The sequence below is a fragment of the Podarcis raffonei genome, chromosome 2 (genome assembly GCF_027172205.1).
Source record: "Podarcis raffonei isolate rPodRaf1 chromosome 2, rPodRaf1.pri, whole genome shotgun sequence".
In the NCBI taxonomy this organism is placed as follows: Eukaryota; Metazoa; Chordata; class Lepidosauria; order Squamata; family Lacertidae; genus Podarcis; species Podarcis raffonei.
In genome coordinates this window covers 7,662,927-7,687,232 of record NC_070603.1, presented here as the reverse complement: position 1 = coordinate 7,687,232, position 24,306 = coordinate 7,662,927, and the positions used below count along the sequence as shown (strand labels likewise).

Genomic DNA, 24,306 nt, shown 5'->3' with positions numbered 1-24,306 from the left:
TTATACAGGTGCATGATGATTAAGCTTGCCATCTCTTAGCCCACAAAGCCCATGTATTTATTACATGAATAAATATTTCCTTATCTTTGCACCCACCAAATACTACTAGTCATGAGAAAAGGGTGCATTGGAGGCCAGGTCATTTTCTACAATTCAGTTAACAAAGCATTCTCACAATAAGGCCCAAGGTAGTTAAATGTATGTATCTTGAGTCTATAATTTGCGTCTTGAAATACAGTTGTCTTAGCCCAAGTACTCCTCTCTCAATATGGAAACAGGTTGTTTACCTGTACTAGTATGCTAAAGCTGAGTTTGAGGTGGGGTAGCGATGTGGTATGGGACGCGGGTGGCGCTGTGGTGTAAACCACTGAGCTTTGGGCTTGCCAATCGGAAGGTTGGCAGTTTGAATCCCCGTGACGGGGTGAGCTCCCGTTGCTTGGTCCCAGCTCCTGCCAACCTAGCAGTTCGAAAGCATGTCAAAGTGCAAGTAGTTAAATTGGTACCGTTCCAGCGGGAAGAAAAACGGTGTTTCCGTGCACTGCTCTGGTTCGCCAGAATCGGCTTAGTCATGCTGGCCACATGACCCGGAAGCTGTACACCGGCTCCCTCGGCCAATAAAGCGAGATGAGCACCACAACCCCAGAGTCGTCCGCGACTGGACCTAATGGTCAGGGGTCCCTTTACCTTTAAGGTAACACATATCTAAACTTGGTGCCACAGAACATGGGTAAAGTTATTCCTGCCACAAGAGAAAGGCTTCATTTTTTGTTTGCATGATAAATAAACAAAAGGAGCTACAGGTAAAATGCCATTGTACAACAGGGATGAGGAATCTGTGGCCCTCCAGATTTTGCTAGACTGCAACTCCCAACATCCTTGGCAGTGGACCACACTGGCACAGTGGCTAATGGGAGTTGGAGCCCAAATGGGGCTTGAGAAGCCCAGCTTCCCCAGAAAGGAACGCTTTCACATATGTCTGGAGAGAGTCCAGTTCTACAGTTGAACCTAGTAACCTTGTGGCTTCCTTCTTGTTAGGTCAACAGCAAATCTGAAGGCACAATAATGTTGAGAGGAGGCCCAGATGGCAAGTGATTAGCTGAGGTTGAGATGCGTGGGTTTGGCTGACTTCATTGCACCCTGGTGACTATGATATCTTTTCACTCCAAATGCACTTCACAAAATGACCCCTCCAAGTGATTCATATGGCACCACATTAGGCATGTATTCGAATTCACAGCACATAGCAGCCACAGTGTAGTATAGCAGCCATGCGTGTGTAGTAAGCAGTTGCAGCCATGCTCCTCCCATGTGATGCCTTAGTAACCATATATGCATTATGACACCTCTCATATGTGCGCTGACAGAAAAAAATGGACTTTGCACTCTCCAGTTCTGGTAACTGGCAAAGAGGGTCCATTGCTGGCCATTAGACAGTCCTGTGGGACAGTGTTGAATTGACGGTGGAGCAGTGTGCTTGCACGCAGTCCTGCTGCTCCTCTGAACTGGGGTGGTTGTGATCAAGGAACAGAGATCTGTGATGCCCTCACCCCCCTTTGAAAGAAGAAAAGTGAAATTCTTGCTGGTGCACCTCAGGAAATTAAGCATTCAGATCTGCAGAATATTTTTGTTAATCTTTTAGCATTAACCAGTTGCTGGAAAACACAAGGCAAGGAGTTTGTCCTCGGACCCTGTGGGTTTCCTGAAGGATGTTCTTATATTCATATCTTCTTATGTGCCAGAAGAATTATCCATCTTGAGTCTATGCATGCTAATAATAATCACCATGCATGTACTTATTCACTGAATGTATCCATCAAGCAATGTGGCGATGCATTTTCTGAGAGGGGATGCATAGACCTTGTTTAGATGCTCCAATACGGCCACATTCCAAATGCAAACCAATAGCTAAATTAATGTGTTAGCTCTTAAACCAAGTTAGTTACAGGACTGAAAGGTCTAATGGAAATAAGTAATATCCCTCCCTTTATCATTATCAGTGTGTCTCAGGTGTTCAAGACATTTTGCATTGTCTGCTTTTGAATAAACTGCAGAGGTGTGCATTAAAAAAAAATTATCATCATCGGACTTCCGGGGTGGCGCCACCGGCAATGGCGGACCCCCTCTGAACTGGAGGGAATAGCTCCGCAGGAAACAGGTGTTCTCCGCTACGGCGAAGCGGGGACCCTTTCAAAAATCACAGGCGGATGAAGCCTGTGACCATGGGACTCGGCGGGCACCTTTAGCGCCCCCCCAACTCGCTAAGGAACCCACTAACGGGCTCCGAAGTGAAGAGGGGGAAGTGGCGCGGTGCTGAGAGTCAACGGCTATTTCCGTGGAGCGAAGCCGCACAGCCGTTGCCGGAGAGCGCTGCCTCTTTCCTGGGACAATTTGGACTTTAAAACAAGCACCCGTGAGTACTTAGATTTTGAACAATTGGACATCAAATAAGGACTAGCGAGCAGAAAAGAATTGGATCTTAAATACCTATTTTAATTTGGTACGGAACGGGAAGGTCTAAACAGGAAGTCAGCCTTCCATTCTTTTGTAAACAGAATAAAGCAAAGACAACATGAACCAGAGCTAAGAAAATCGTTTTTAAAGGACTGGATTCCATCATCTATAATTGTGGAACCCCCCTTTGACAGCAGGAGAAGGGGGAGGATCATTTTTAGACTGTTTAAAGTGAGTTTAAAGTAAAGTAACTTTCCTCCGTCCGGATACTGGAGCGGGGGTGTCAGGACCGACGTTTGAAGTTCATTGACCAGAAATAAGTGTTTTTGACAGATAGCGAAAAGAAGAGAAACATAGTGATTCCATTGTTCCTCTTTGCATTTGAAAGGAATAAATATTGACAAAGTATCTTAAAAAGGGAAACTCTGTTGCAAGAACAAATAGAAGTTTTCCCCCTAGAGGGAGACTGTGAAACTGTAACCAACTCCAGGGAGCCGGCAGCTGTTATAGATTACAATCGTGGGAACAGGCATTTGACCTTGCAGGACAATGTATTCAGAAACCTTGTTGTGTGTCTTTTATAAAACAAATGCCCTACTGGAACAATGACATGAAAAGGTGAATTGGATGGCGACCTCGACTAGAAATTTGGAACAGGCAGTGGGAAACTTTGAACAGGCAGTGGGGAAATATGTGGAGCCCACTCAGGAATTAAATCAGGAGTGTGTTTTGACAGAACAGGCCCAACAGGAATATGAGTTTTCGGACTTGACAAATGAACTTGGAAAAAGCCAGATTTGGAAAGAAAAAGTTTGGTTTGGCTTGGAAATGGGGGTCTGGATTGACCCCCCTATGCTGAGATGTCTGGACTTTTCAAATATGGCAATGGGCCGTGAGATGTTTGGGATTGTGGGGGCTCTTAATCTTGGAGGGTTTTTGAAACATGCTGTTAAATACTATATGGAATCTAGTGTTGAATATGGAAAAGGGGCTGATCTGTCGAGAAGGGCTAAAAATATTGTCAAGCTGGAGCTATCACGAGCAGAAGACAAGGGAAAATACAGCTACAAATATGAAGAAGACCTGCGGAAGGGACATGGAAGAGACTTGAGGGCCTCGGATACAAGGTTGCCAGGTTAATGAGCTAGATCGACGTGATAATAAGGACTGACAAAACCCGGAACCAGGAGGAAGGGACGTTGGATGAAGATTGGACTTGTTTGTATTTCTTTTCTCTACCATTAGAACTGTTTTATAAAATTGATGAACATTAGAAAAATGTTGGAATGAAATTACTTGGCTTTAGCAAAAATGTTTAAAGAATTATGAAAGAATGTTATGGTTATGAGAAGCTGGTAAGGACAAGATTTAAGTTTTAAGCTTTAAGATTTATCTTATTATAGAAAGATAAGACCAAAACAGTTTAGGGTAATGTAATGACAGAATATTATGAAATATGGAAAGGATTTGCTGGGATAATTAACAACTAGGATACAAAGAAAGGGAGGAGGAGGAGGTCTAAGAAAGAAGGTAATGACAGTTGAGGATTTGGAAGTAATGAATTTGTTTTTAAATGTTTTTAAGTGTTTGTGATGTATTTTTGTATTTTTTCTTTCTTTCTTTCTTTTGTTTGAATCTGTATCTATATGGTGGGAGGGGTTTGTCTTTTTTCCTTTTTAATTTGTTAATTATTTTTATTTTGCATTTTTCTTTGTCTCTATTTTATGAATCTGTATCTATATGGTGGGAGGGGTTTGTCTTTTTTCCTTTTTAATTTGTTAATTATTTTTATTTTGCATTTTTCTTTGTCTCTATTTTATTTTGTAACATTTTGAAAATTCCAATAAATATCATTTAAAATTTTTTTTTTATCACCATCATCATCATCATCATCATCATCATAATTTATTAGTTATACCCTCACCCATCTGAGTTCAGTGGGGCTTCCTCCCAGGTCCATGCGTACAGGATTGCAGCCTAAGTCACCTGTACAATGTGTTGCTGAACTTGTTTGCTTATAATACTAAGCCATTTTATTATCCAGGCCTCCAAAGTGGTGTACACTATCAAAAGCAACACCAGACACTAACTTGTGTCACTTGTTTTGAGTAGAACTTATTACTTACCATTTTCAAGACATAGTGTGAAAAAGTTAGTTTTTTTTTTTTATAAAATTTTTATTGGCTTTTCAACATATATTATAAGACATTACAAACAACGATACACAAACAAACATATAAACATGTATAATTTCATAAATTTTTTCTCTTATACCCAATTTCAGCGACTTCCCCATGCCTCCCTTTTCTGCATCCCTGTTTTAAACTTTTTCAGCAACCCCTGATCTGAATTACTTGTAATTCCCTTTCTTTAACCCTTTTTTTCGACTTGTCCAATCATTTATCGCTGCAAATCTGCTATGCTTTACCCATGACATTTTATCACTCACTGATTTTACAACAATTTTTAAGATAAAATTTAAATTTCTTCCAGTCTTCCTCCACCGTCTCTTTCCCTTGGTCTCTGATTCTGCCCGTCATCTCCGCCAGTCCCATGTAGTCAATCACCTTCGTCTGCCACTCTTCCAGCGTGGGTAGTTCTTGTGTCTTCCAATACTTTGCTAGAAGAACTCTTGCTGCTGTTGTAGCATACATAAAAAACGTCCTATCTTTCTTTGACACCAATTGGCCTACTATGCCCAGGAGAAAAGCCTCTGGTTTCTTATGAAAGGTACACTTAAGCACCTTCTTAATTTCATATTTTTTTTGAAAAAGTTAGTTTTAAAGCAAGTCTCTGTGTTGTATCATGTTTCCTTTCCAAAATACAAACCTTCATTTGGGTTTCCACCTCCAGTTGCTGGTATAATGATGGTGCCCAGACTGGTACATGCAAAGATTAACTTTTGAAATGAATGGACACGTTAAATAGATATAAGCAAGCTTCCGTCGTTCTGTAGCTGATTTATTGATTAAATAAATGATTTGCTTGGTGCAACATGCAAAGTTATCTGCCTTCACTGCATAACTAGAGACGAATACTAAATAACTAACTCTGAAGTAAGTGTCAAATGGTAGAGTTTGAATCTTTCTTATTTATGAGGACATTGATTTCTCTAGGGTTTTCTTTAAAAAGTATTTTTTATTGAATTTTCTCCACATCTCTAGTTTGTGTGTGTGTGTTCATAAGGAGAACAATTGTGCCCCCAGACCTGGGAACAATTTGATTTATGGTTTCTCATATAATGTAGAAATACCTCCAACTGTCAATCAATGTTCTGTTAGACAACTGTTGACCACAGTGTGTACACTTCACTGCTACTAATAAAAGACCCAACAATGACATTAAAACACTCTGTTGTTAGGAAGATATTTATAGTTGTGGGGATTGAGAAATGGACTTGACTTCAGCTGTTCTGTAGAGCATGGAATGAAATTCCAGCACTTCCACTGACGTAGAATCTGGCAATTGCTGTAAGTTTTGAGAATTTCACTGTCACTTAAAAAGCCTAGCTTCTTCCCAAGCTACTAGTTTATTTTATTCTGGAAGGCTACTTACATTAGGGACCATTCAAACAAGCAATTCTCCACCTGCAGTCTAAAGTGATGCAGTCGCAGCAGCCAGTACTGTATGCTCTTCCCAACTTAACATGTAGATTAATAACTCCACCATGTAGATCAGCTCAAAAGTGTGCCCAGAAGGAAACTGATTTTGCATTTTCCTTGGGCTGCGTATTCTGTTTTCTCCAGATGTTTACTTTTGTGTTTTCCCCATTGTTAAACAGTAATAAGGGGCACAGGGCTGAAGGCCATGGTCACCATCTAATTTTAACTGATTGGTGTCGTTTTTCATTTTGGATGCCCTATTACGTCAATGATCACATTTCAAGCAGAGCTTGCCTGTTAACAGGCATAGTCGTCGTGAAGGCTTGTCTGCTGTAGGAAAGAGAATTTTCAACATAGAGCTCACTCATGAGTTTCAGAAGGAGGGAAATATATCCTAAAAAACCCAATAGTGCAACCTTATGCATGTTTATTCAGAAGTTCGTCCTACTGTGTTCAAGGGAGCTTATACGCAGGTAAGTGTGCTTAGGACTGCAGCCTGTGTTAGAATGCGCAGATAACGTACATATGCATGGATGGTTCCTCTTTTCTTGTGATAGACACCCTATTTTCTTGTATCTGGCCCTGGTCATGGCCCATATTTTCCCCCTGGGTGCTGCTGGGTGCAGTTCAGCAACATCTGTAGGGCCAGAGGTTCCTACAGAGGACTGTGTCTACCTCTGTACCCCCACCCCAATTCCCCTTCTAAACGTAAACAGGGCATCTGTGATCCACGCGACGGTCACCTCCAGACTGGATTATTGTAACTCACTCTACGTGGGGCTGCCCTTGAGACTGACACAGAAATTCCAGCGGGTGCAGAATGCCGCGGCAAGACTCCTTACGGGGTCCTCTCTGCAGGATCACATTCACCCGGTGCTATACCAGCTGCACTGGCTCCCGGTGGAGTATAGGATCAGGTTTAAGGTGCTGGTTTTAACCTTCAAAGCCCTATACAGCCTAGGACCCTTGTACTTACGGGACCGCCTCTCCTGGTATGTCCCACAGAGGACCTTACAGTCTTCAAATAAAAACATCTTGGAGGTCCCAGGCCACAGGGAGGTTAGGCTGACCTCAATCAGAGCCAGGGCTTTTTCGGCCATGGCCCCGATCTGGTGGAACGCTCTGTCACAAGAGACCAGGGCCCTGTGGGACTGGACATCTTTCCACAGGGCCTGCAAGACACAGCTGTTCCACCAGGCCTTTGGCTAGGGCACAGCCTGACTCCCTCCTTTGGCAATCCTCACATAACTTCTAGTCCAATGGTTGCCATTAATTTGATTGGAATTAATTTTATAATGAAATGATTTTAGAATGTTTTATCGTTTTACTGTTGTTAGCTGCTCTGAGCCCGGCTTCGGCTGGGGAGGGCGGCATATAAATAAAATTCATTATCATCATCATCATCATCATCATCATCATCATCCAGCCATCCACAGTTTCAGCAGCTAGTGCATCTTGCCATTAAGTCTACTCCCTCCTAAGAGGACTTAACTGTGCATGTGGTGTGCAGGGAGCCTTGTGTATTAGCTGCTCAGGCTGTAGGTGGCTGGATGCCCTGTTTTAGAAGTTATAAAAGTTTGGGGTTTTTTTTGGAGGGGAGGGATGAACCCCCTCATAAATACTATTTTCTAAAGTGCTTTGGGTGGATTTTAGAGGCTTTCCCATTAAAATACACCTTGAAATGTGATGGGAATAACTTAGTTCTCTCCCTCTGGGGAACTGGGATGGACCCCCAACCCAAGATAAATATTTATAGGCCCCTGTTGCCCCCAATCCCCTCCTCTACACAACCTTTAAAAGAGTCCGTAGCCCTGCCCTCTTCTTTTTCGCATGGCTAGCCTATAAACAGAAGATTGCTGCCTTCTTACCAGATGGGCAATCTGATGAAGCCTGGTGCATTTTGTACTTCCATTGTCAAGGAAGTTGTGGGAACAGGACCTCAAGGTTTACATCCTTCCCTCCCACTCCCCTTACTTTCCAAGAAAGCTCCTTAAGAATGGATTTGATGAGACAGAAGGATGGGTACCATTTGGAATATTCAAGCTGCCGTGTTCCATGCTGTCATAGTAATGAAGGTCAGGTGGCTCTGGGAACAGAGTTAGCGAGGAAGCCCAGCTGAAGCAGCATCTTCAATGGTTCAACCTTTCCCCCTCCCCTCCCCACCTGCTCATTAAAGAAGATTGTCTAAAAGAGATGTTTTAAGAAGTAGCAAGTGGCTTCTGTTGGGGGTCAATACCTAGTCAGCTAAATGGGTGCATGGAATGGACTCGAGCCTCCCTTTGGCTACCCAGACTTGCACCAGAAGAGAACTTAGCCCAGGACCTGGATCCTTGAACGTAATTGTAGAAGAAGATTGATTCTTCTTTCTTTCTGACCTTGCACGGCTTCGGAAGATAACCATGACATCATTCAGGAACTTGCAGGTAAAGCGCTTTTATGAGGATGGATGAGTTCCCACTGGAAGTCCTGCAAATGGTTAAAACCCTTAAAGGTAAAGGTAAAGGGACCCCTGACCATTAGGTCCAGTCATGGACGACTCTGGGGTTGTGGCACTCATCTTGCTCTATAGGCCGATGGAGCCGGCGTTTGTCCACAGACAGTTTTTCCGGGTCATGTGGCCAGCATGACTAAGCCGCTTCTGGGGAACCAGAGCAGTGCATGGAAACGCCGTTTACCTTCCCGCTATTTATCTACTTGCACTTTGCCGTGCTTGTGAACTGCTAGGTTGGCAGGAGCTGGGACTGAGTAACAGGAGCTCACCCCGTCATGGGGATTCGAACTGCCGACCTTCTGATCAGCAAGCCCTAGGCTGACTATAATTACTTAGAGCATTGGTTAACAGTGCTAAGGCTATAGCCTTCTTTTCAGATGTGAGAACTATGTAATTCATGTGAGTCTTACTCCCAGGTAAGTGGTTATAGGATTGCAGCCTAAATCAATTATGGTGTAATTATAGTGTTAACTTCACACTATGAGTAGATGGTGTTAATGTTACCATAGTAGAAGCACTTACTTAATCACCTTACAGGAAACCAGGCTCCAAAGGTCCATCAGAGCAACAACATTAAAATAAAGGTTAATGTCAAATAAAGCCAATACCTGGATATAGTGATATAACTGAATTAGAGTTGCCAGCTTTTTCTTTTTTACTAGCCCCTGTCCTGTGCCTTTTACTGTTTTAGGGTGGTTTAATCCTACATAGTACTTTCTTCTGGGGGTACGCAGGGGTACACATACCCCTAAACATTTTGTGAATCCAAGTTTGGCCTCATTGAAGGGCAGTATTTCAATATGAGTAGGAAAATGAGAGTACCCCTAAACATTTTTTTTTAGAAAAAAGCACTGAAACAGGGACAACCCAAAGTCCAATTAAAATGGCTTACTCTGTGACTTCCTAGGGTGCCAGGGAAAGTGGTTATGTCTCTCTGAAGGACCTCAGAATTTGTTGCTGTCATTCTTCTATACTGCTGTATATGGTCACAATTCTGTACTAAAATATAAACAAATCAGCCTCAGCCTTAGCACAACAGCGGGGTATTGGCCATTCTGGGACTTCCTTGAAGTTGGCATTCTAACCCAGTGATACAATCTCCAGGTATATGCATTTAGAACATGGTAGTACAATTCACATGCTTCATCTGAGGCCCTTTTTGTGTGTGCCCCTTCCAAAGGAGATGCAGAGGGTGGCAATTTGAGAACAGGCCTTCTCAGTGGTGGCTCCCTGTTTATGGAATATGTGCTCCAGGGAGGCACACCAGACACTATTACTATGTGCTTTTAGAAATCAGGCAAAAACATTATTATGTGTGTGTGTGTGTGTGTGTGTCATTTTAAGTTGTTTTATCCTTGTTTTAAGGGACGCGGGTGGCGCTGTGGGTTAAACCACAGAGCCTAGAACCACGACGGGGTGAACTCCCATTGCTCGGTCCCTGCTCCTGCCAACCTAGCAGTTCGAAAGCACGTCAAAGTGCAAGTAGATAAATAGGTACCGCTCCGGCGGGAAGGTAAACGGCATTTCCGTGTGCTGCTCTGGTTCGCCAGAAGCGGCTTAGTCATGCTGGCCACATGACCCGGAAGTTGTACGCCGTCTCCCTCGGCCAATAAAGTGAGATGAGCGCTGCAACCCCAGAGTCGGCCACGACTGGACCTAACGGTCAGCGGTCCCTTTACCTTTACCTTATCCTTGTTTTTGATGTTCATATTTGCAAGTTGCTTGAAGTTTCATTTATCTTGGGGAAAACAACGAATAAATATAATAAATAATCATAATGCTCGCAGTGCATTATGTGGCATGTGCAGAGCTGGCGCGAGTCTGGATCTACACAGGAGGCAGCAGAATGAGTTCTGTGAGAAGGAGGTGATGGTGTTAGAGTGCACTGTCATTTCAGACTGCAACTGGAGGCACTGATTTATTTGTTTTAAATAATCCTCTCTGTAAAAAATTCTCTGCTGGTGGAAAACTAGGCGGGAAAAGTGAGAGGTTCTAGTTTAGCTCCCTTTTCTGTTGTGCTAGCTTCCGATGTGCAGTATTCTTGCAGGAATAGGAAAAAATAAAATGAAGATACGATGGGGAGGAAAACCTAAGAGCAACCGAGAATACAATACCCCCAGTTTGAACTCCAGTTTGGGAAGATCCTGGCAGCAACTCTGTCTCTTCATGAATTTTTGGATCTTGTAGTTTTGCTGTTGCTCAGGGCTGCCAGCTTGCCTCCCACATTGAGGGGACCCAGCGCTGTGTGATGTTATATGCACAATGTCATGCACCGGGTGTAGGGTGCCATGGGGGCTGTTGCCCTAGGTGTGCAGTGGGGGGGGCGTGAACCAGGACCCCCCACAGAGATCCCCATTGCACTCTGCCGGTGACAGGGGCGGGAGAGCACGTTGAGTAAATATCAACCTCCGCCCTCCATCCTTGCCCAATACACGAGTACTCGCCGATCGGCTGGGGAATGGGGACCACAGAGGGCAGGTTTGCAGGGAGGCTGATCTGTTTTCGGACCCCTCAATATTGGGGGGGCTCGGCCTCCTGCCCCCCAATATTGAGGGGGCAGAAGCCGCTTCTGGCCCCTACAGTTTGTTCCCCTGCTGTTGCTCATTATGGGTGGAAAGAATGCTTTTGCTTTTCCCTATGGGAAATTCTGCCTTCAGCAGAGCTATGCATTATTTATCTTTCTAGGTTGAGGGAAGAAAAATAAATAAAAGAGTGGCACTGGAGCTTGCTATTAGCAAAGTGTCCTTTCTCCTCTATCTATCTAATTATTAAAATGATGTATGGAATCACTGTGTCCTGTGAGGAAGAGCTTTATCAGGCTATATAGTAAGTGCGACAAGTCTGAAAGGCATCCAGTTTCCACTTTGATAAGAGAGAAATAATCCCTTTTCCCCAGCCAAGCTTCTATGTCAGGAAACAGAGAAGGACTAAACAAGATTGTTGCTTCTCCGTACTGCTAAGCTTTAATAGTCTTAATTTTCTCTAGGACTTGAAAAATGAGTGTTGATGCATGATCTGAATTTTATTTTTATTTTTTAAGAAATGTTTATTAAAGTTTTACAAAACCACATATAACAAAACAAGAACAAAAACAACAGACAAAAAAATACACACTTAACAAGAAAAAGAAGAAAAAGAAAGAAAAAGTCCACTTTTAAGTTTCAAAATTCCATATCCCTCTTTCCTGACCTCCTCACATCTCCCTTTTTTGTATTCCTCTTTATTCCGTCAAATTCAGCAAATTCTATCCCTTTTTCCAACCTCATTTATAATTGTATATTTCCACTTATTATGTCTCTAATTCCCTTATCTTAATCCTTTACTCCACCTTATATACTTTGACATAATATTATTCTGGTCATACCCCCTCCTTTTTTAAAAAAAAAATTCTTCTTTTCATAACTCTTTTAACCATATCCCAAATGCCATGTTACCTTCACTTCCCATAGCATGATCTGAATTTTAACTTGGATGTTTCCCATCCCCCACATCTAAATTTGGATTGTGAGTCCCCTTGGCACAAAGGGCATGTAAGCTTCTATAATGTCACACATCTCTGCTTCTTCCCCTACTTTTGAATTGGGGCAGGAGGACAGGCTGGCTTTGTTAGGCAGCAGAAGGAAGGGATTTGCTTCAGACATCATGAAGTATGTGAATGTGGGGAAAGAGATGAAGACAAAAAGTGGTCTTTGGTGCAGCAGTACATGACCATAGCCAGGGGCATCGTGTGGAGGGTGCCAGGGGGCTGTGGCCCCAGGCACACAGTTTTTGAGTGGGTTTGAACCTGATGCCCCCATGCAGGTGCCCCCAGCACAGCCTGGCCTGATACGCCTTTCCACACACCAAGGGCCGTGTTGGTTGACCAGGCTGCTCCCTGCGTGGGCAGGCTGACAGCTCAGTGTGGCCATGCTTTGCTGTGGTGGGAGGGAGGTCACTCCAGTGGTGGTGGCGAGGGCTGGGCTGGCACCCCCTCCCAGTCTATGTGCTGCCTGCCTGGCACATGTGCACCTGTCCCATGCACCGACGACAACAACAACAACAATTTATTATTTGTACCCCGCCCATCTGGCTGGGTTTCCCCAGCCATGCTGGGCGGCTTCCACAAATACCAAAAATACACTAATATGTCATACATTAAAAACTTCCCTGAACAGGGCTGCCTTAAGATGTCTTCTGAATGTCAGGTAGTTGTTTATCTCTTTGACATCTAATGGGAGGGCGTTCCACAGGGCGGGCGCCACTACCGAGAAGGCCCTCTGCCTGGTTCCCTGTAGCTTTGCTTCTTGCAATGAGGGAACTGCCAGAAGGCCCTCAGCGCTGGTCCTCAGCATCCCGGCAGAACGATGGGGGTGGAGACGCTCCTTCAGGTATACTGGGCTGAGGCTGTTTAGGGCTTTAAAGGTCAACACCAACACTTTGAATTGTGCTCGGAAACTGATGCTACGCCGCTGACCTTAGCCTAGGGGGGTCTGTGAAGCCACACAATGTTTTGGGTCAGCACTGGCAGGAGAAGTATTGATGAAAATTTGAGAAGGAGGACAAAGCAATTGACTGGCGTTTAGACAACCTGCAACCTCTTCCCTCTAGGACAGGGGTGTCAAACTCAAATTCATTGGAGGGCCGCATCAGCAGTTTGGTCACCCTCAAAGGGCCGGTTGTATCTGTAGGACTTTATCAAAGTTATTTTTCCTTAGGCACTGGTGTGTGTTGTCTTGAACCTATACACTATTTAATATACCTATTCCAGTATGATTTTAAATAAGAATAGAAGAAGAAATAATAATGATTTTTTAAAAAGATGATGAGATGGGCTTCCAGGCAGACTGGAGCTCCAACGGGGAGGAGACAGGAGCCTGTCCCAACAGAGCAGAGCAGAAGCAAATGTTGCCTCCCCCTGCCCTGCCGCCACACTCAGGAGTCGGAGGATACGGAGCTGCAGTTTGGGCAGCAGCAGTTTCTTCCTTGCAAGGGAGCCCCAGCGGCACTGCGGGTGCAGGTGGCCAGGATGTCCTGCTGGGGCCCCGAGCTGCTGCAGTTGCTCCCGGGGAGGGGGCTATCCGCCAAGTCCTCCGGCCCGGAGAAAGCTGATGTGTTGGCGTGGGGAGGGGAGCGGTGTTTCATAGCCAGGCTCCCGCAGCCAAGTTGCTGGCAGGCTCCCACTTTGCTCCAGCCACCCAGATGCCGGCACGGTCCTCTTCGGGGTGGGAGGCGCCCCTGCTTTGCGGTGTGGCACACCGCCCGCCCGCCCGGCTCCCTCCACCCCACTCTGCGCAGCTGAACCGGCAGCAGCTTCGCCTCTCCCAGGCCAGCCGGGGCGCGCCGCCTGTAGCAGGACCTGCGCCAAGTCCCCGCTCTCCACTCGCCTCCGCCGTTCCCTTCCCCGCCTGCCGGCCCCGCTACTTACCCACCAGACCCCCAGCCAGCCCCTGGCCCCGCCGCCCGCGCCCCTGGCCATCTCCTCGCCAGCTGCAGCACCTCAGTGGCCTCTTCTTGCGGCCCGAGCGAGTGAGCGAGCGGCGTTCCAAGCGTGGCTCTCACTCCCTGCCTCCGCAGCTCTCTCGGGCTCCAAAAGTTGCCACACGCGCGACCCGCCCCCTCGAGCTGCTGCGCCTGGGAGGCTCCGAGGGGCGGAGGCAGCCGGCTCCGAGCTCGGCTTCGCGGGACTGCCTCCTCTGCAGCGAGCCCCGGACTGGACCGAGCGAGCAGAAAGCCTCTTTGCCCGGCCCGCGAGGCAGGTGAAAGTTGCGGGACCCGCCAGTAGGCAGCGCCGACGGGGCGTGTCGGTTGGAGCCCTGTCTGCAAGCAGGTAGGGAAGGCTGTTCGCATGGGTCACTTTTTAGAAAGGCAGAGAGCCTCCGCCGGAGTGCGGACCCTAAAATCTGGGTCGGGACCAGTAAAAAGGACGAGAAGCTCGCTTCCTCGCCCTTGATGCCACGGGCCACATGATGAGGTCTGGCGGGCCAGATTTGGCCCGCGGGCCTTGTGTTTGACACCCGTGCTCTAGGAAATGCATAAAGGAATAGGACTCCCTAACACAGTGCTTTAGTGACATTTTCTGATATCAGCAGCCATTATACCAATGTTACATGACTGCACAATTTTATTGAATAGAGGTAAGACCACGTATTGGCTGCTTGCATCCACATTCCTATAGCAAACATTGCCACGAAGCTGTAGAATAGCTCATATAATGCTGTTTATATTGCAGATATTTCCAAAGGTATCCCAAAATGTGTGTGAGAGGAACTGTATGTGATTGTGTATCTGGCTATATTTGGGCAGGCCAGTGTTTACATGTGACTGTTCAACAGAGGGGAAAGAATATTTGTATGTGTCAGAAATTTACAGTATTCTTGAACAGGAATCAGCATTGACCTTCACTGTTCTTTAATCTGGTTCATGAAGTAGATGCATAGATTTGTGTGTTAATAATATGTGTGACGCACCCTCATTGTTTCTCTACCAGAGACCGGAGGATGAGGCTGTTGTGGATCTGGGAGGTACCAGAAATGTTGTCAACATTCGTTATGAACCCGAAGAGCTGGAAGGTGAGGCTGTTCCTTCCTGCCCCCCCCTTCTTCCCCATTTCTCTGGCAGGTCATTAATCATCATTAACTATTTGGAAAGTGAAGTAAATGTGCTTTCTATCTGAGAAGGTTCCAGATACAGTATTTTGTATACCACAAAACCAACACTGCTTATACTGCGTCTCATAAAACAAGACTCTGGTGAAAATCCAATTTCTTTAGCAAGAAAATGCAAATTCTGCATGCAGGATTTGGGAAACTTGATTATTTTGCATGACTGCTTCCATTCTGCTTTATTTCAAGTGTGAAAATTCAATATATCTTGATTTTTTTTTTAAACGAGTTATATGTGGTGGTACAGGTACAGGAGTTATACAAGTATGGTGGTTTTAAAAGTGTGTAGAAGATAGGGATGGGGGACAAAATTGATTCAGTTCTCATTTAAAGGCAAACCTACTAAACCTACACTTTCCAAATCAATAAGAATACTGAAACACAACCCTCCTTTGAAATTTCCCCTTCTCCAGATTTTGCAGTGTGATTTTCTGGCCAAGTAATGTGTACAAAAATACATATACTGTCCCCAAATGTAGAAAAAAAATATACTTGTGAAAATGACATAGAAAATTGTGTTATATTATGGGAAACTGCTTTACAAAATACTTGGGAAAATTGTATACAAAAATGTTTGTGAGAAATTAGTAGTAAAATGCTGATGAATTTTTGCGAGAACTTTTTTTAATTGTAAACTAATATGGAATCAGAAAAATGGGAGTGACCAGATCTGAACTATTCAGCCATCCTTAGTTTTATCTATTTCATATCTTTCCCTCCAATCCATACCAGATGCTGTCTTCTGCCTGTATTGATCCCTTTTCTTTTTCCATGTTACAGGGGTGTGTGTGTGTGTTCTTGCAAGAGATGCATTTTGTCCTTGCAGAGTAGATGGCATATTTTGAGCTACATTTCATCTCATGGGAACAAAAAGACCTGCTTTAAAACGAAAACAAAAACACACACACTTTCTGTGTCCTATTTCCTATACTATGGTGTATCAAATCATGAGGCTGCCTCAACATGCTTCCTCTCGTGGCGGCATCCTATGTTTTCTATATGGGAATCAGCAGGCCCCACCAAGACGTCTTCACACTCAGCAACGATTTATTAAAACATACAGAACACAGGGCAACATTGTTTGACATTACCATAAAGAGTGTGATTGAATAAAGTTTATTGTGGCTAGCATTGAGAGCCAGTGTGGTGTAGTGGTTAAGAGCGGTAGACTCGTAATCTGGTGAACCGGGTTCGTGTCTCCGCTCCTCCACATGCAGCAGCTGGGTGACCTTGGGCCAGTCACACTTCTCTGAAGTCTCTCAGCCCCACTCACCTCACAGAGTGTTTGTTGTGGGGGAGGAAGGGAAAGGAGAATGTTAGCCTCTTTGAGACTCCTTCAGGTAGTGATAAAGTGGGATATCAAATCCAAACTCCTCCTCCTCCTCCTCCTCCTCCTCCTCCTCCTCCTCCTCCCCTTCTTCTTCTTCTTCTTCTTCTTCTTCTTCTTCTTCTTCTTCTTCATTGCCCAGGCTCCCCCCCCAACCCAGCCAATTTGAACCATCTCTCAGACTTTGCACCAGAAAGTGAGAACATCCTCTCCTGTTCCTTTTCACACTGCCTGTTTGACCTGAAGCCTTTTGTGCTTGCCTCTTAGAACAACACAGCACTATAGTTTGTGAATTTTTGGGAAATGTTGAAAATATTCAACCCTTACACAACAAAGCCCTCAAGGGTGTCTGAGAAGGCATATGAGAAGTTCAGTTCATTGTATGCTGGAGCCTGAGCATGGCTGTTTCAAGATGGTGCCATTGCACCCACGATGGTGCCATCCCTAGAGCTATTGGTCTGACCAGGGCCAGTCCACCCATGATGCAGGCTGAGAAAGCTGCCTTGGGCAGCAAAACCCAAAGAGGTGGTGCCCACTTTGCTGCTGGCAGAGAAGTGGAGGCAGCAGCAGTAGCTTCCAGCAAGATTCTGTGAGTTCTTGTAGAAGTCTCCTGAGATCACACTGGAACCTGGTAAGGGAATCTTCAGGGTGGCAGTGTGGGGCAGCACATTCCTGTTTCACCTCAGATTCTGGCTCCGACACTGTATGCACACACAGTTTCACTTTAGAGACACTTATTTTCCTCTTTTCACGGCCAGCACTGAAACAGATGTTAAGGAATAGAGGAAAACTCAACAGGTACATCATATGAGGGAAGAGAGGCTTAGCAATGCTAATGTATAAAGCACTGAACGAAGCCTGCAGAATGCTACCCTCCATATGCGCCATAGTGGAGGGGCAGTAGAAGTCTGTGGGTAGTGGAATGTGACAGGATTCCAGGAAGGAGAGGCAGGAAACCTGCCAAATCAAGCTCTGCCCCCTGTAATATCGTGGTATTCAAAAATATTCTCTCAGGAGCTGCTGGAACCTTCTGTTTGCATGTGGCTGTTCCATCTGGTGAATTGTATGTCTGGAATATCTGCTGCCCTAAGTAGTTAAGAACCTTCAGGCCTGAACTGGCCTCACCCAGGCATACTGGTCATTGGCACCTCCTGGACAGGAAGGACTATAAAAGGGCTTCCAGTTTGCATGAACAGAGGATATGCCTAACTCCAGTGTGTTCCTTTGGACCTGATTCCTGGCTTTGTCATCTGCTCTAACTTCTTCTTTGCTTCTTGGATCCAATTCCTGCTTTTGTCATTCTTGCCTGCTCCTTCCCTGGTTCCATCTCCCTGGCCCAGCTGCTGCTTCCTGGCTCCTGACTTACATTGGACACCTGCCTGTTGATTACACATCCATGGCACTTTCGAAACCACAGGGACTAGAAACTTGACTGTCATATAAGAAGGACAACCGATGTTCTTCAGGAACTTGAAATGTGGGATTGGATTTTGTGCAAGCCACTCTTACACTTGGAATCTGAGAAGCCAAAGAATCTTTGGCGGTGGTGCCACAGAGAACTCTGTCATTCCTTTAGCAGTGGTGCTGAGGCAGAGGATTCCCAAATGCTGGGTGAAGAGAACGCTGGAACTCTGCGATTGGCACAATCATCCTTTGGGTCGAGCAGCTGCTGCTATGTGGGCACTGAGATGCACATGCATGTTTAAAGTAGCTTGTGTTATGTGACAGTGTGAGTACCTCCCACTATGACTAGCAAATATTTGCCCAACAAACACAGCCTGCTGCTTCTTCTGCTACCAAATATCCCTCTGAATGAAATTGTTCCTTAGCACGGACTGTTCCAAGCCTTCATGCAAATTTTCGACATGAGCAAAGATCTGATAGAGCTTCCTTCCAAAGCAAGATTCTCCCTCTGTGTGTGGATCACAAGTTGATCTTGTTTTCTAATTATTTTAGTTGTTGTTGTTTTACATGTTTTAGCAGTTATGCTTTTTGACTGGCTTGTTTTATTGCATTTTTATTTTTAATTTTTATTTTATTAATAATTTTTATTGAGTTTTCAATATTTATCATAGTCACATTTTGTTACATACAGCAATAACCTTAAACATTGCTCGACTGAGCACCGACCTCCTTCCCTCCCTCTTTCTGACTTCTGAACATCTTTACTAAATTCTTAGCATCTCTATAACCCCCTTTTTACTTTCTATCTTCCTTTAACGTTTCACCTCATTATATGTAAATTATTGATACTTTCAATACTTTGATGGAATTGTTTAATTGTGTATTTTAATAATGTATTGATTTCATACTGGTAAACCTCTTAGAAGCCACTTTGGCATGTAGGTGGTATATAAATTATTAATAATAAATCTATACAATAAATTGTCCTTCATAACTTTGAAACGTTCCAGCAGGGGAAAGCTCTGTTACCTGTGACAGGTGATAAAAACTAGTAAAAGATGCCAACAAGAATTTCAGTCATAAATGCAGCACACCAATTATTTTTTCACTTCAAACACATCCTCCCAGGGTGGACTGAAACAAAAGTTCCGCCCCCCCCCCGCCCGCGTCTTGTATTCCTGCAAGAAAGAACACGGCAAAGGACTCTCCAAACAGGAATTCTAAAGGGCAAGAACCACAACAGGAAATAGAAAAGATGCTGGAGACGAAAACCAGATTTTAAAGGACTCTGGGTTGTATCCATTGTTGGCCATGCTCTAAGTAGAGCCATTGAAGTTAATGGACCTAAGTTAGCCATGTCATTCATTTTAATGGCTCTTCTTGGAGTAAAACATAGTTGGGAGTCACAATACCAAATCCTGAATATGCTGCACTTTGTAGTCTGAGATTTGTCACATTCACTATTACTGATATACTGAGATTTGCATCTGAAACTTCATCTTATCTCAGGCTGCAGCACTGCAGTGGGAGAAGGTAAGTCCATTGAATAGTGGGACTTAGACCTGAGTAAATATGCACAGGATTGCACACTCTTTCACATCAGCTTCAAACAGACCCTTAAGGTGGCTTACGGCACTAATCTTCCTAACAGGATTTGGAAACGAACGGTGAATATCGTGTGCTTCTCGTCTGTCAAAATCCCACGCAAAGCAAGCAGGGTGTCAATATGTATAAATAATTCCCTTTTATATCAAAGGGAAGTCACCCTTAAGAGGAAGCCCCTCTAAGTCCAAAGGTGGAGGAGGGGGAATCTCTGCAGCTCCTTCCGCTGTTCTTTTTCTTCCTTGTTCCTTTTATTCTCTCTTTGTATTCAGCATGGCACAGTGTGCTTGAATTAGTAATAAATTGCACAGCAGCAGAATGTCACAAATCTTTTCACCCTCTCAGTTTTATATAAATAAAGGACATGGTTTCTTGGGACTCAGACCCAAAACTTGAACAGAAGGTGTTCTTGGAAGGTGTGCAGTAACAAGAAGGACGGGGGTGCTCTGAACGAGAGCTGAGTACGTTTTCTGCATTGCCGTGTATCCACAGCCTGAGCTTCCAAGTAGAACTGCATCCTTGAACCCTAAAAAAAGAGGAAAAAGTTAAGTGATGGGGTGAAAAACTCATAAAAACCTCAGGGATCAAATGTTGAATGTTCTGCATTCAAAGCCAATGCTCTGCCCATGAGCTATGACCCTTCTCAAACAACATCTCACTGCCAATATTAAAATATTGGTAGCAGGGACATGGGTGGCGCTGTGGTCTAAACCACTGAGCCTCTTGGGCTTGCCGATCGGAAGGTTGGCGGTTCGAATCCCAGTGATGGGGTGAGCTCCAGCTCCTGCCAACCTAGCAGTTCGAAAGCACGTCAAAGTGCAAGTAGATAAATAGGTACCACTCTGGCGGGAAGGTAAATGGTGTTTCTGTGTGCTGCTCTGGTTCACCAGAAGCAGCTTAGTCATGTTGGCCACATGACCCGGAAGCTCCCTCGGCCAATAAAGCGAGAGCAATAAACCCCAGAGTCATCCGCAACTGGACCTAACAGTCAGGGGTCCCTTTACTTTTAGCAGGTTTCCAAATGGCTAAATTGAACAGTCCCCCCAACCCCCCCATTCAGAGCTTACATTGGTTAGAAAGCTGCAGCTGCTTCTTTTTCAGATTCTGAACTGGCAGAATTCATTCTTACTTTCATAGCTTGAAGGCTAGACTTACTGCAATTAGGTCAACATGGGGCTTGAAGAGACTACTCAGAAGTAATGCAACACATGGTCTCGGCATCCAGAAAAAGATGGGTAATCAGAAACACATTAAACTGACATTCCAGGGTCTTCACTGGCTCCATAAATCCGTCTGGGCCATTCATGAACCACAATACCCAAAACAACCTGGGCTATATATATTCATCATGTGTCCCAGCAGGCTGTGCTTCTGAACTAAACCATTGAGCTAATCATTGTAGTGTATGCCCATCAGGAATGGGCCATGATCAACAGTCTGGGGATTACTAGTGGCTGTGGGACCAGCCAGCCAGCAGGTCCAATGAATAATCCAGAGCCACAGGGCAGCCAAGAAGCAAGGTAGAAATCAAGGCAGAAGTCAGTGGAAAAACTAGGGGTCAATGAGCAAGCCAGGACCCAAAAAATAACCATGAATACAGGAACACACCACGGCTCAGGAGGACCTTGTTGCTCAAGCAAAGTTGGACTGGAAGAGAAAGCCCTCTTACACTTCCCACCTGTCAAGGAATGGCCAACTTGGGTAGATGCTGTCTTGTCCAGGAACTGAAGATGCCTGCAATTCAAAGGTTCACTTTTTGTAGAAGACTGGAGGCCTTTTTTTGGAATATCTTCAAAGGGAGTGCATAGGAAATGGGCATTGAATCTTCCACCCTTCCTTCTGAGCCTTACTTCCCTGCAGTCCATTGCTCTACCTGCTTTACTCTGTTCCTGTCCATGATTAACAGAAGTGAGCCATAAGCAGAGAAACATGGCTGATGCAATTGCATGAGGGGAAAGAAAGTGGACTCAGTGCCCCCACCCCTATTTTATATGTCAATAGGATGGACATGTGGAAAGGCTTTGATTCCTAGTTTTTCCAGGAAAGTTGCTCCAAAACCATTCAAGATGCTGTTACTGTTTGGGCTGTTCTGGTTCTGAAGAATGGCTGGGGTTGGAATGAGAAGGGGAGACGTTTGCACAGGATATGATTTGTATCAGTTACACCCAATACAAAACTTAAAGTTCTCTGCTTTGATTCCAGGGCACAGGACTCTGTATGTTGGGGTGCGGATGCCTTTAGTGAGACAGACCCACAGACATCACAGACATGGCCAGAAGCACAGGAAGCGAGATCGGGCGCGACAAATGCAAGAAGAGCCTGGGTCTAATGGTGAGTGTGCAGTGCTGGGTTACTATGTGATGTGAACATGACAGTAGGGCAAGCATCTTCATGGGCCAGTGTCCTGTATAGATTTCCAATACCTCAGAGACAGAAGCTTTCCCAGCATGGCTACCATTAGATCCTTCAATAGAATCGTAGAGCTGTAGAGTAACTTTTTTTGCTGTACACGTCTGGCTAGGTAGTAAATGTATTTACTAGGTAGTAAATGTATTTACTAGGTACATTTACTAGGTAGTAAATGTAGTAAGTAGCTAGCAGTGCAGGAAGTTGCTGCCTTTGCACAAATCTTCATTATCTGTGGTACTGCATATTATTCTTTTGCGTGTTGTGTTCTTATGCTGAGGGGCTGCTCCTGTAAGCTACTAGTCCCATGTCTAGAAACATTGCAAGGCTTCTCCCTCTTGTCATTTTTTTTTTTTTGCAGGATATTCAAAAGAGAGGGGGGAAAGCAATTAATCATGCTCTCAAAGCTTGTCTCCCTGTTTGTTTTTTATTTACTTATTGCTCCATTTTCTTAGATTCCCCATCTCGGAGAGTTCAGTTTATCATTGGCATGGAGGAGGATGAGGAACATGTCCCCCATGACTTGTTCACAGAGATGGATGAAATCTGCGTGAAGGAGGATGAAGATTCAGAGTGGAAGGAAACAGCAAGGTAAAAATGAAGGACAACAGCTGTACACTAGCTTCCCGTGTGGTCAGTTTAGCTCCAAAGGATTAAGCCAGAAGCATTCTTAAAGAAACAAGTAACCCTTTCCCCTGCTTATGGGACCAGAAAGTTAAATGGGCAGACTGCATCCTGAATGCTGATGCTGAACAGATGACCTTCTGTTATGTGGGTTGCCAGAGATGTGCAAGGGAATTGTCAGTACAGTAACATATCTGTGCGGGATTACTGTAAGTCTTGAATGAAGAATGGATACAAACACCCAGTTTCACAGGACAGTCTGGTAGGCCAGGATTTTGCATCTGGAATTCTACCATACTTTCTGCTCCTGTTCCAGAATCAGATCCAGATGTCCCAGTTCTAATGGTATCTGGTGGGTACTGCTGACTCCAGAGGTTTTACTAATGGGCCGCTTTGAACATGCACACAAGCTTCCTGAGTCAGCATGAGATGATAGTGCCATCACATCAATCCAACTGAGGAGGCTTTTCATCATTGGCTGCTGAGCCAACAGCACTGGAGAAGGCTTCCAGGCTTTGCAGCAGGACCTTCTGGATTCCAGGAAATCCAGTCTCTGGGCTGTTTTGTTTCTGCTGAGCAAAGAGCTGCTAAGCTGCTGCCAAATGCCACTTTGCGTTTCTAGTTCATAAGTGCCTTAAATGCACTTCCAAATCTATTCAAAATACATGTGCTAATGTACCTGCCAAGCTCACACAAACCAAAGCACATTCACTGTTGCTTTGCCCAGTGGTGACATCTACTGGCAGAAGGCATGTTGTTGCTACCAGCCAGTGTTTTCTACATCCAGCCTTGGTAGCTCCAGATGTTTCCATAGGTGTTGATTTTCAAAATAAACAAAGCAAGTGACTGGTAACTCCTTCTGCACCAGCTTGTTTGTGAACACTGGGAGAATTCATTCTAGTAATCTGGGTAGATCACAGCTTCATAAGCCTTGGTTTCTCAGAGCCACTACAATCAGGGAACTGCTATTTTGAGCCCCCTGAAGTGGCAAAATGTAAGACTCTCAGTGCTCTCTGAAAACAAGAAAACAAATTGCCTCATTTATGTTCTACTGACAGCTTCCCATAGCAGCTGATTGTACTTTCCTTGAAAGATACTTCTCATATTTTGAGAATACTTGGTTTTAGGTAAAGGTAAAGGTACCCCTGACCATTAGGTCCAGTCGCGAACGACTTTGGGGTTGCTTGCTCATCTTGCTCTATAGGCCGAGGGAGCCGGCGTTGGTCCGCAGACAGCTTCCAGGTCATGTGGCCAGCATGACTAAGCCGCTTCTGGCAAACCAGAGCAGTGCACAGAAATGCCGTTTACCTTCCTGCCAGAGTGGTACCTATTTATCTACTTGCACTTTGTGCTTTCGAACTGCTAGGTGGGCAGGAGCAGGGACCTAACAACAGGAGCTCATCCCATCATGGGGATTCGAACTGCCGACCTTCCGATTGGCAAGCCCTAGGCTCTGTGGTTTAGACCACAGTGCCACCTGCGTCCATACTTCGCTTTGGGAAGGGGCAATAATTTATAGGTAGAGTACAAGCAGTGCTTGCAGAAGCTCCCACATTCAATTGCTGGCATCTCAAATTAAAGGATTATGGGTAACAAGTGGAAGGTGGTGTAGAAATACTTAAAATAAAAATAAAAAGGCCCATGAGGCCACCACCTTGCTTGAAGCTAAGCAGGTCTAGTGATTGGGTAAGAGACTGCCTCCACCTTGGGTTCTGGGAAAGGATATAAATGTAATAAAATAAATTTCCACGTTGGTAC

General features: G+C 44.8%; 1 protein-coding gene across 3 annotated transcripts in view; it reads left to right on the top strand.

Annotated features, from left to right (window-relative positions):
• Window positions 1-24,306, top strand: part of SLC4A8 (solute carrier family 4 member 8) — a 93,397-nt gene that overhangs the window by 18,608 nt on the left and 50,483 nt on the right. The window contains exons 1-4 of one of the 3 annotated variants that reach the window (XM_053372317.1): window positions 6,362-6,526; window positions 15,011-15,092; window positions 21,721-21,849; window positions 22,380-22,515. In XM_053372317.1, the coding sequence (XP_053228292.1) occupies window positions 6,473-6,526; window positions 15,011-15,092; window positions 21,721-21,849; window positions 22,380-22,515 (401 nt within the window). In that variant the 5' untranslated portion in view covers window positions 6,362-6,472. Of the gene's footprint in view, window positions 1-6,361; window positions 6,527-8,121; window positions 8,477-15,010; window positions 15,093-21,720; window positions 21,850-22,379; window positions 22,516-24,306 lie in introns of those variants that run through there. The other 2 variants (XM_053372332.1, XM_053372325.1) reach the window with 2 other exon arrangements.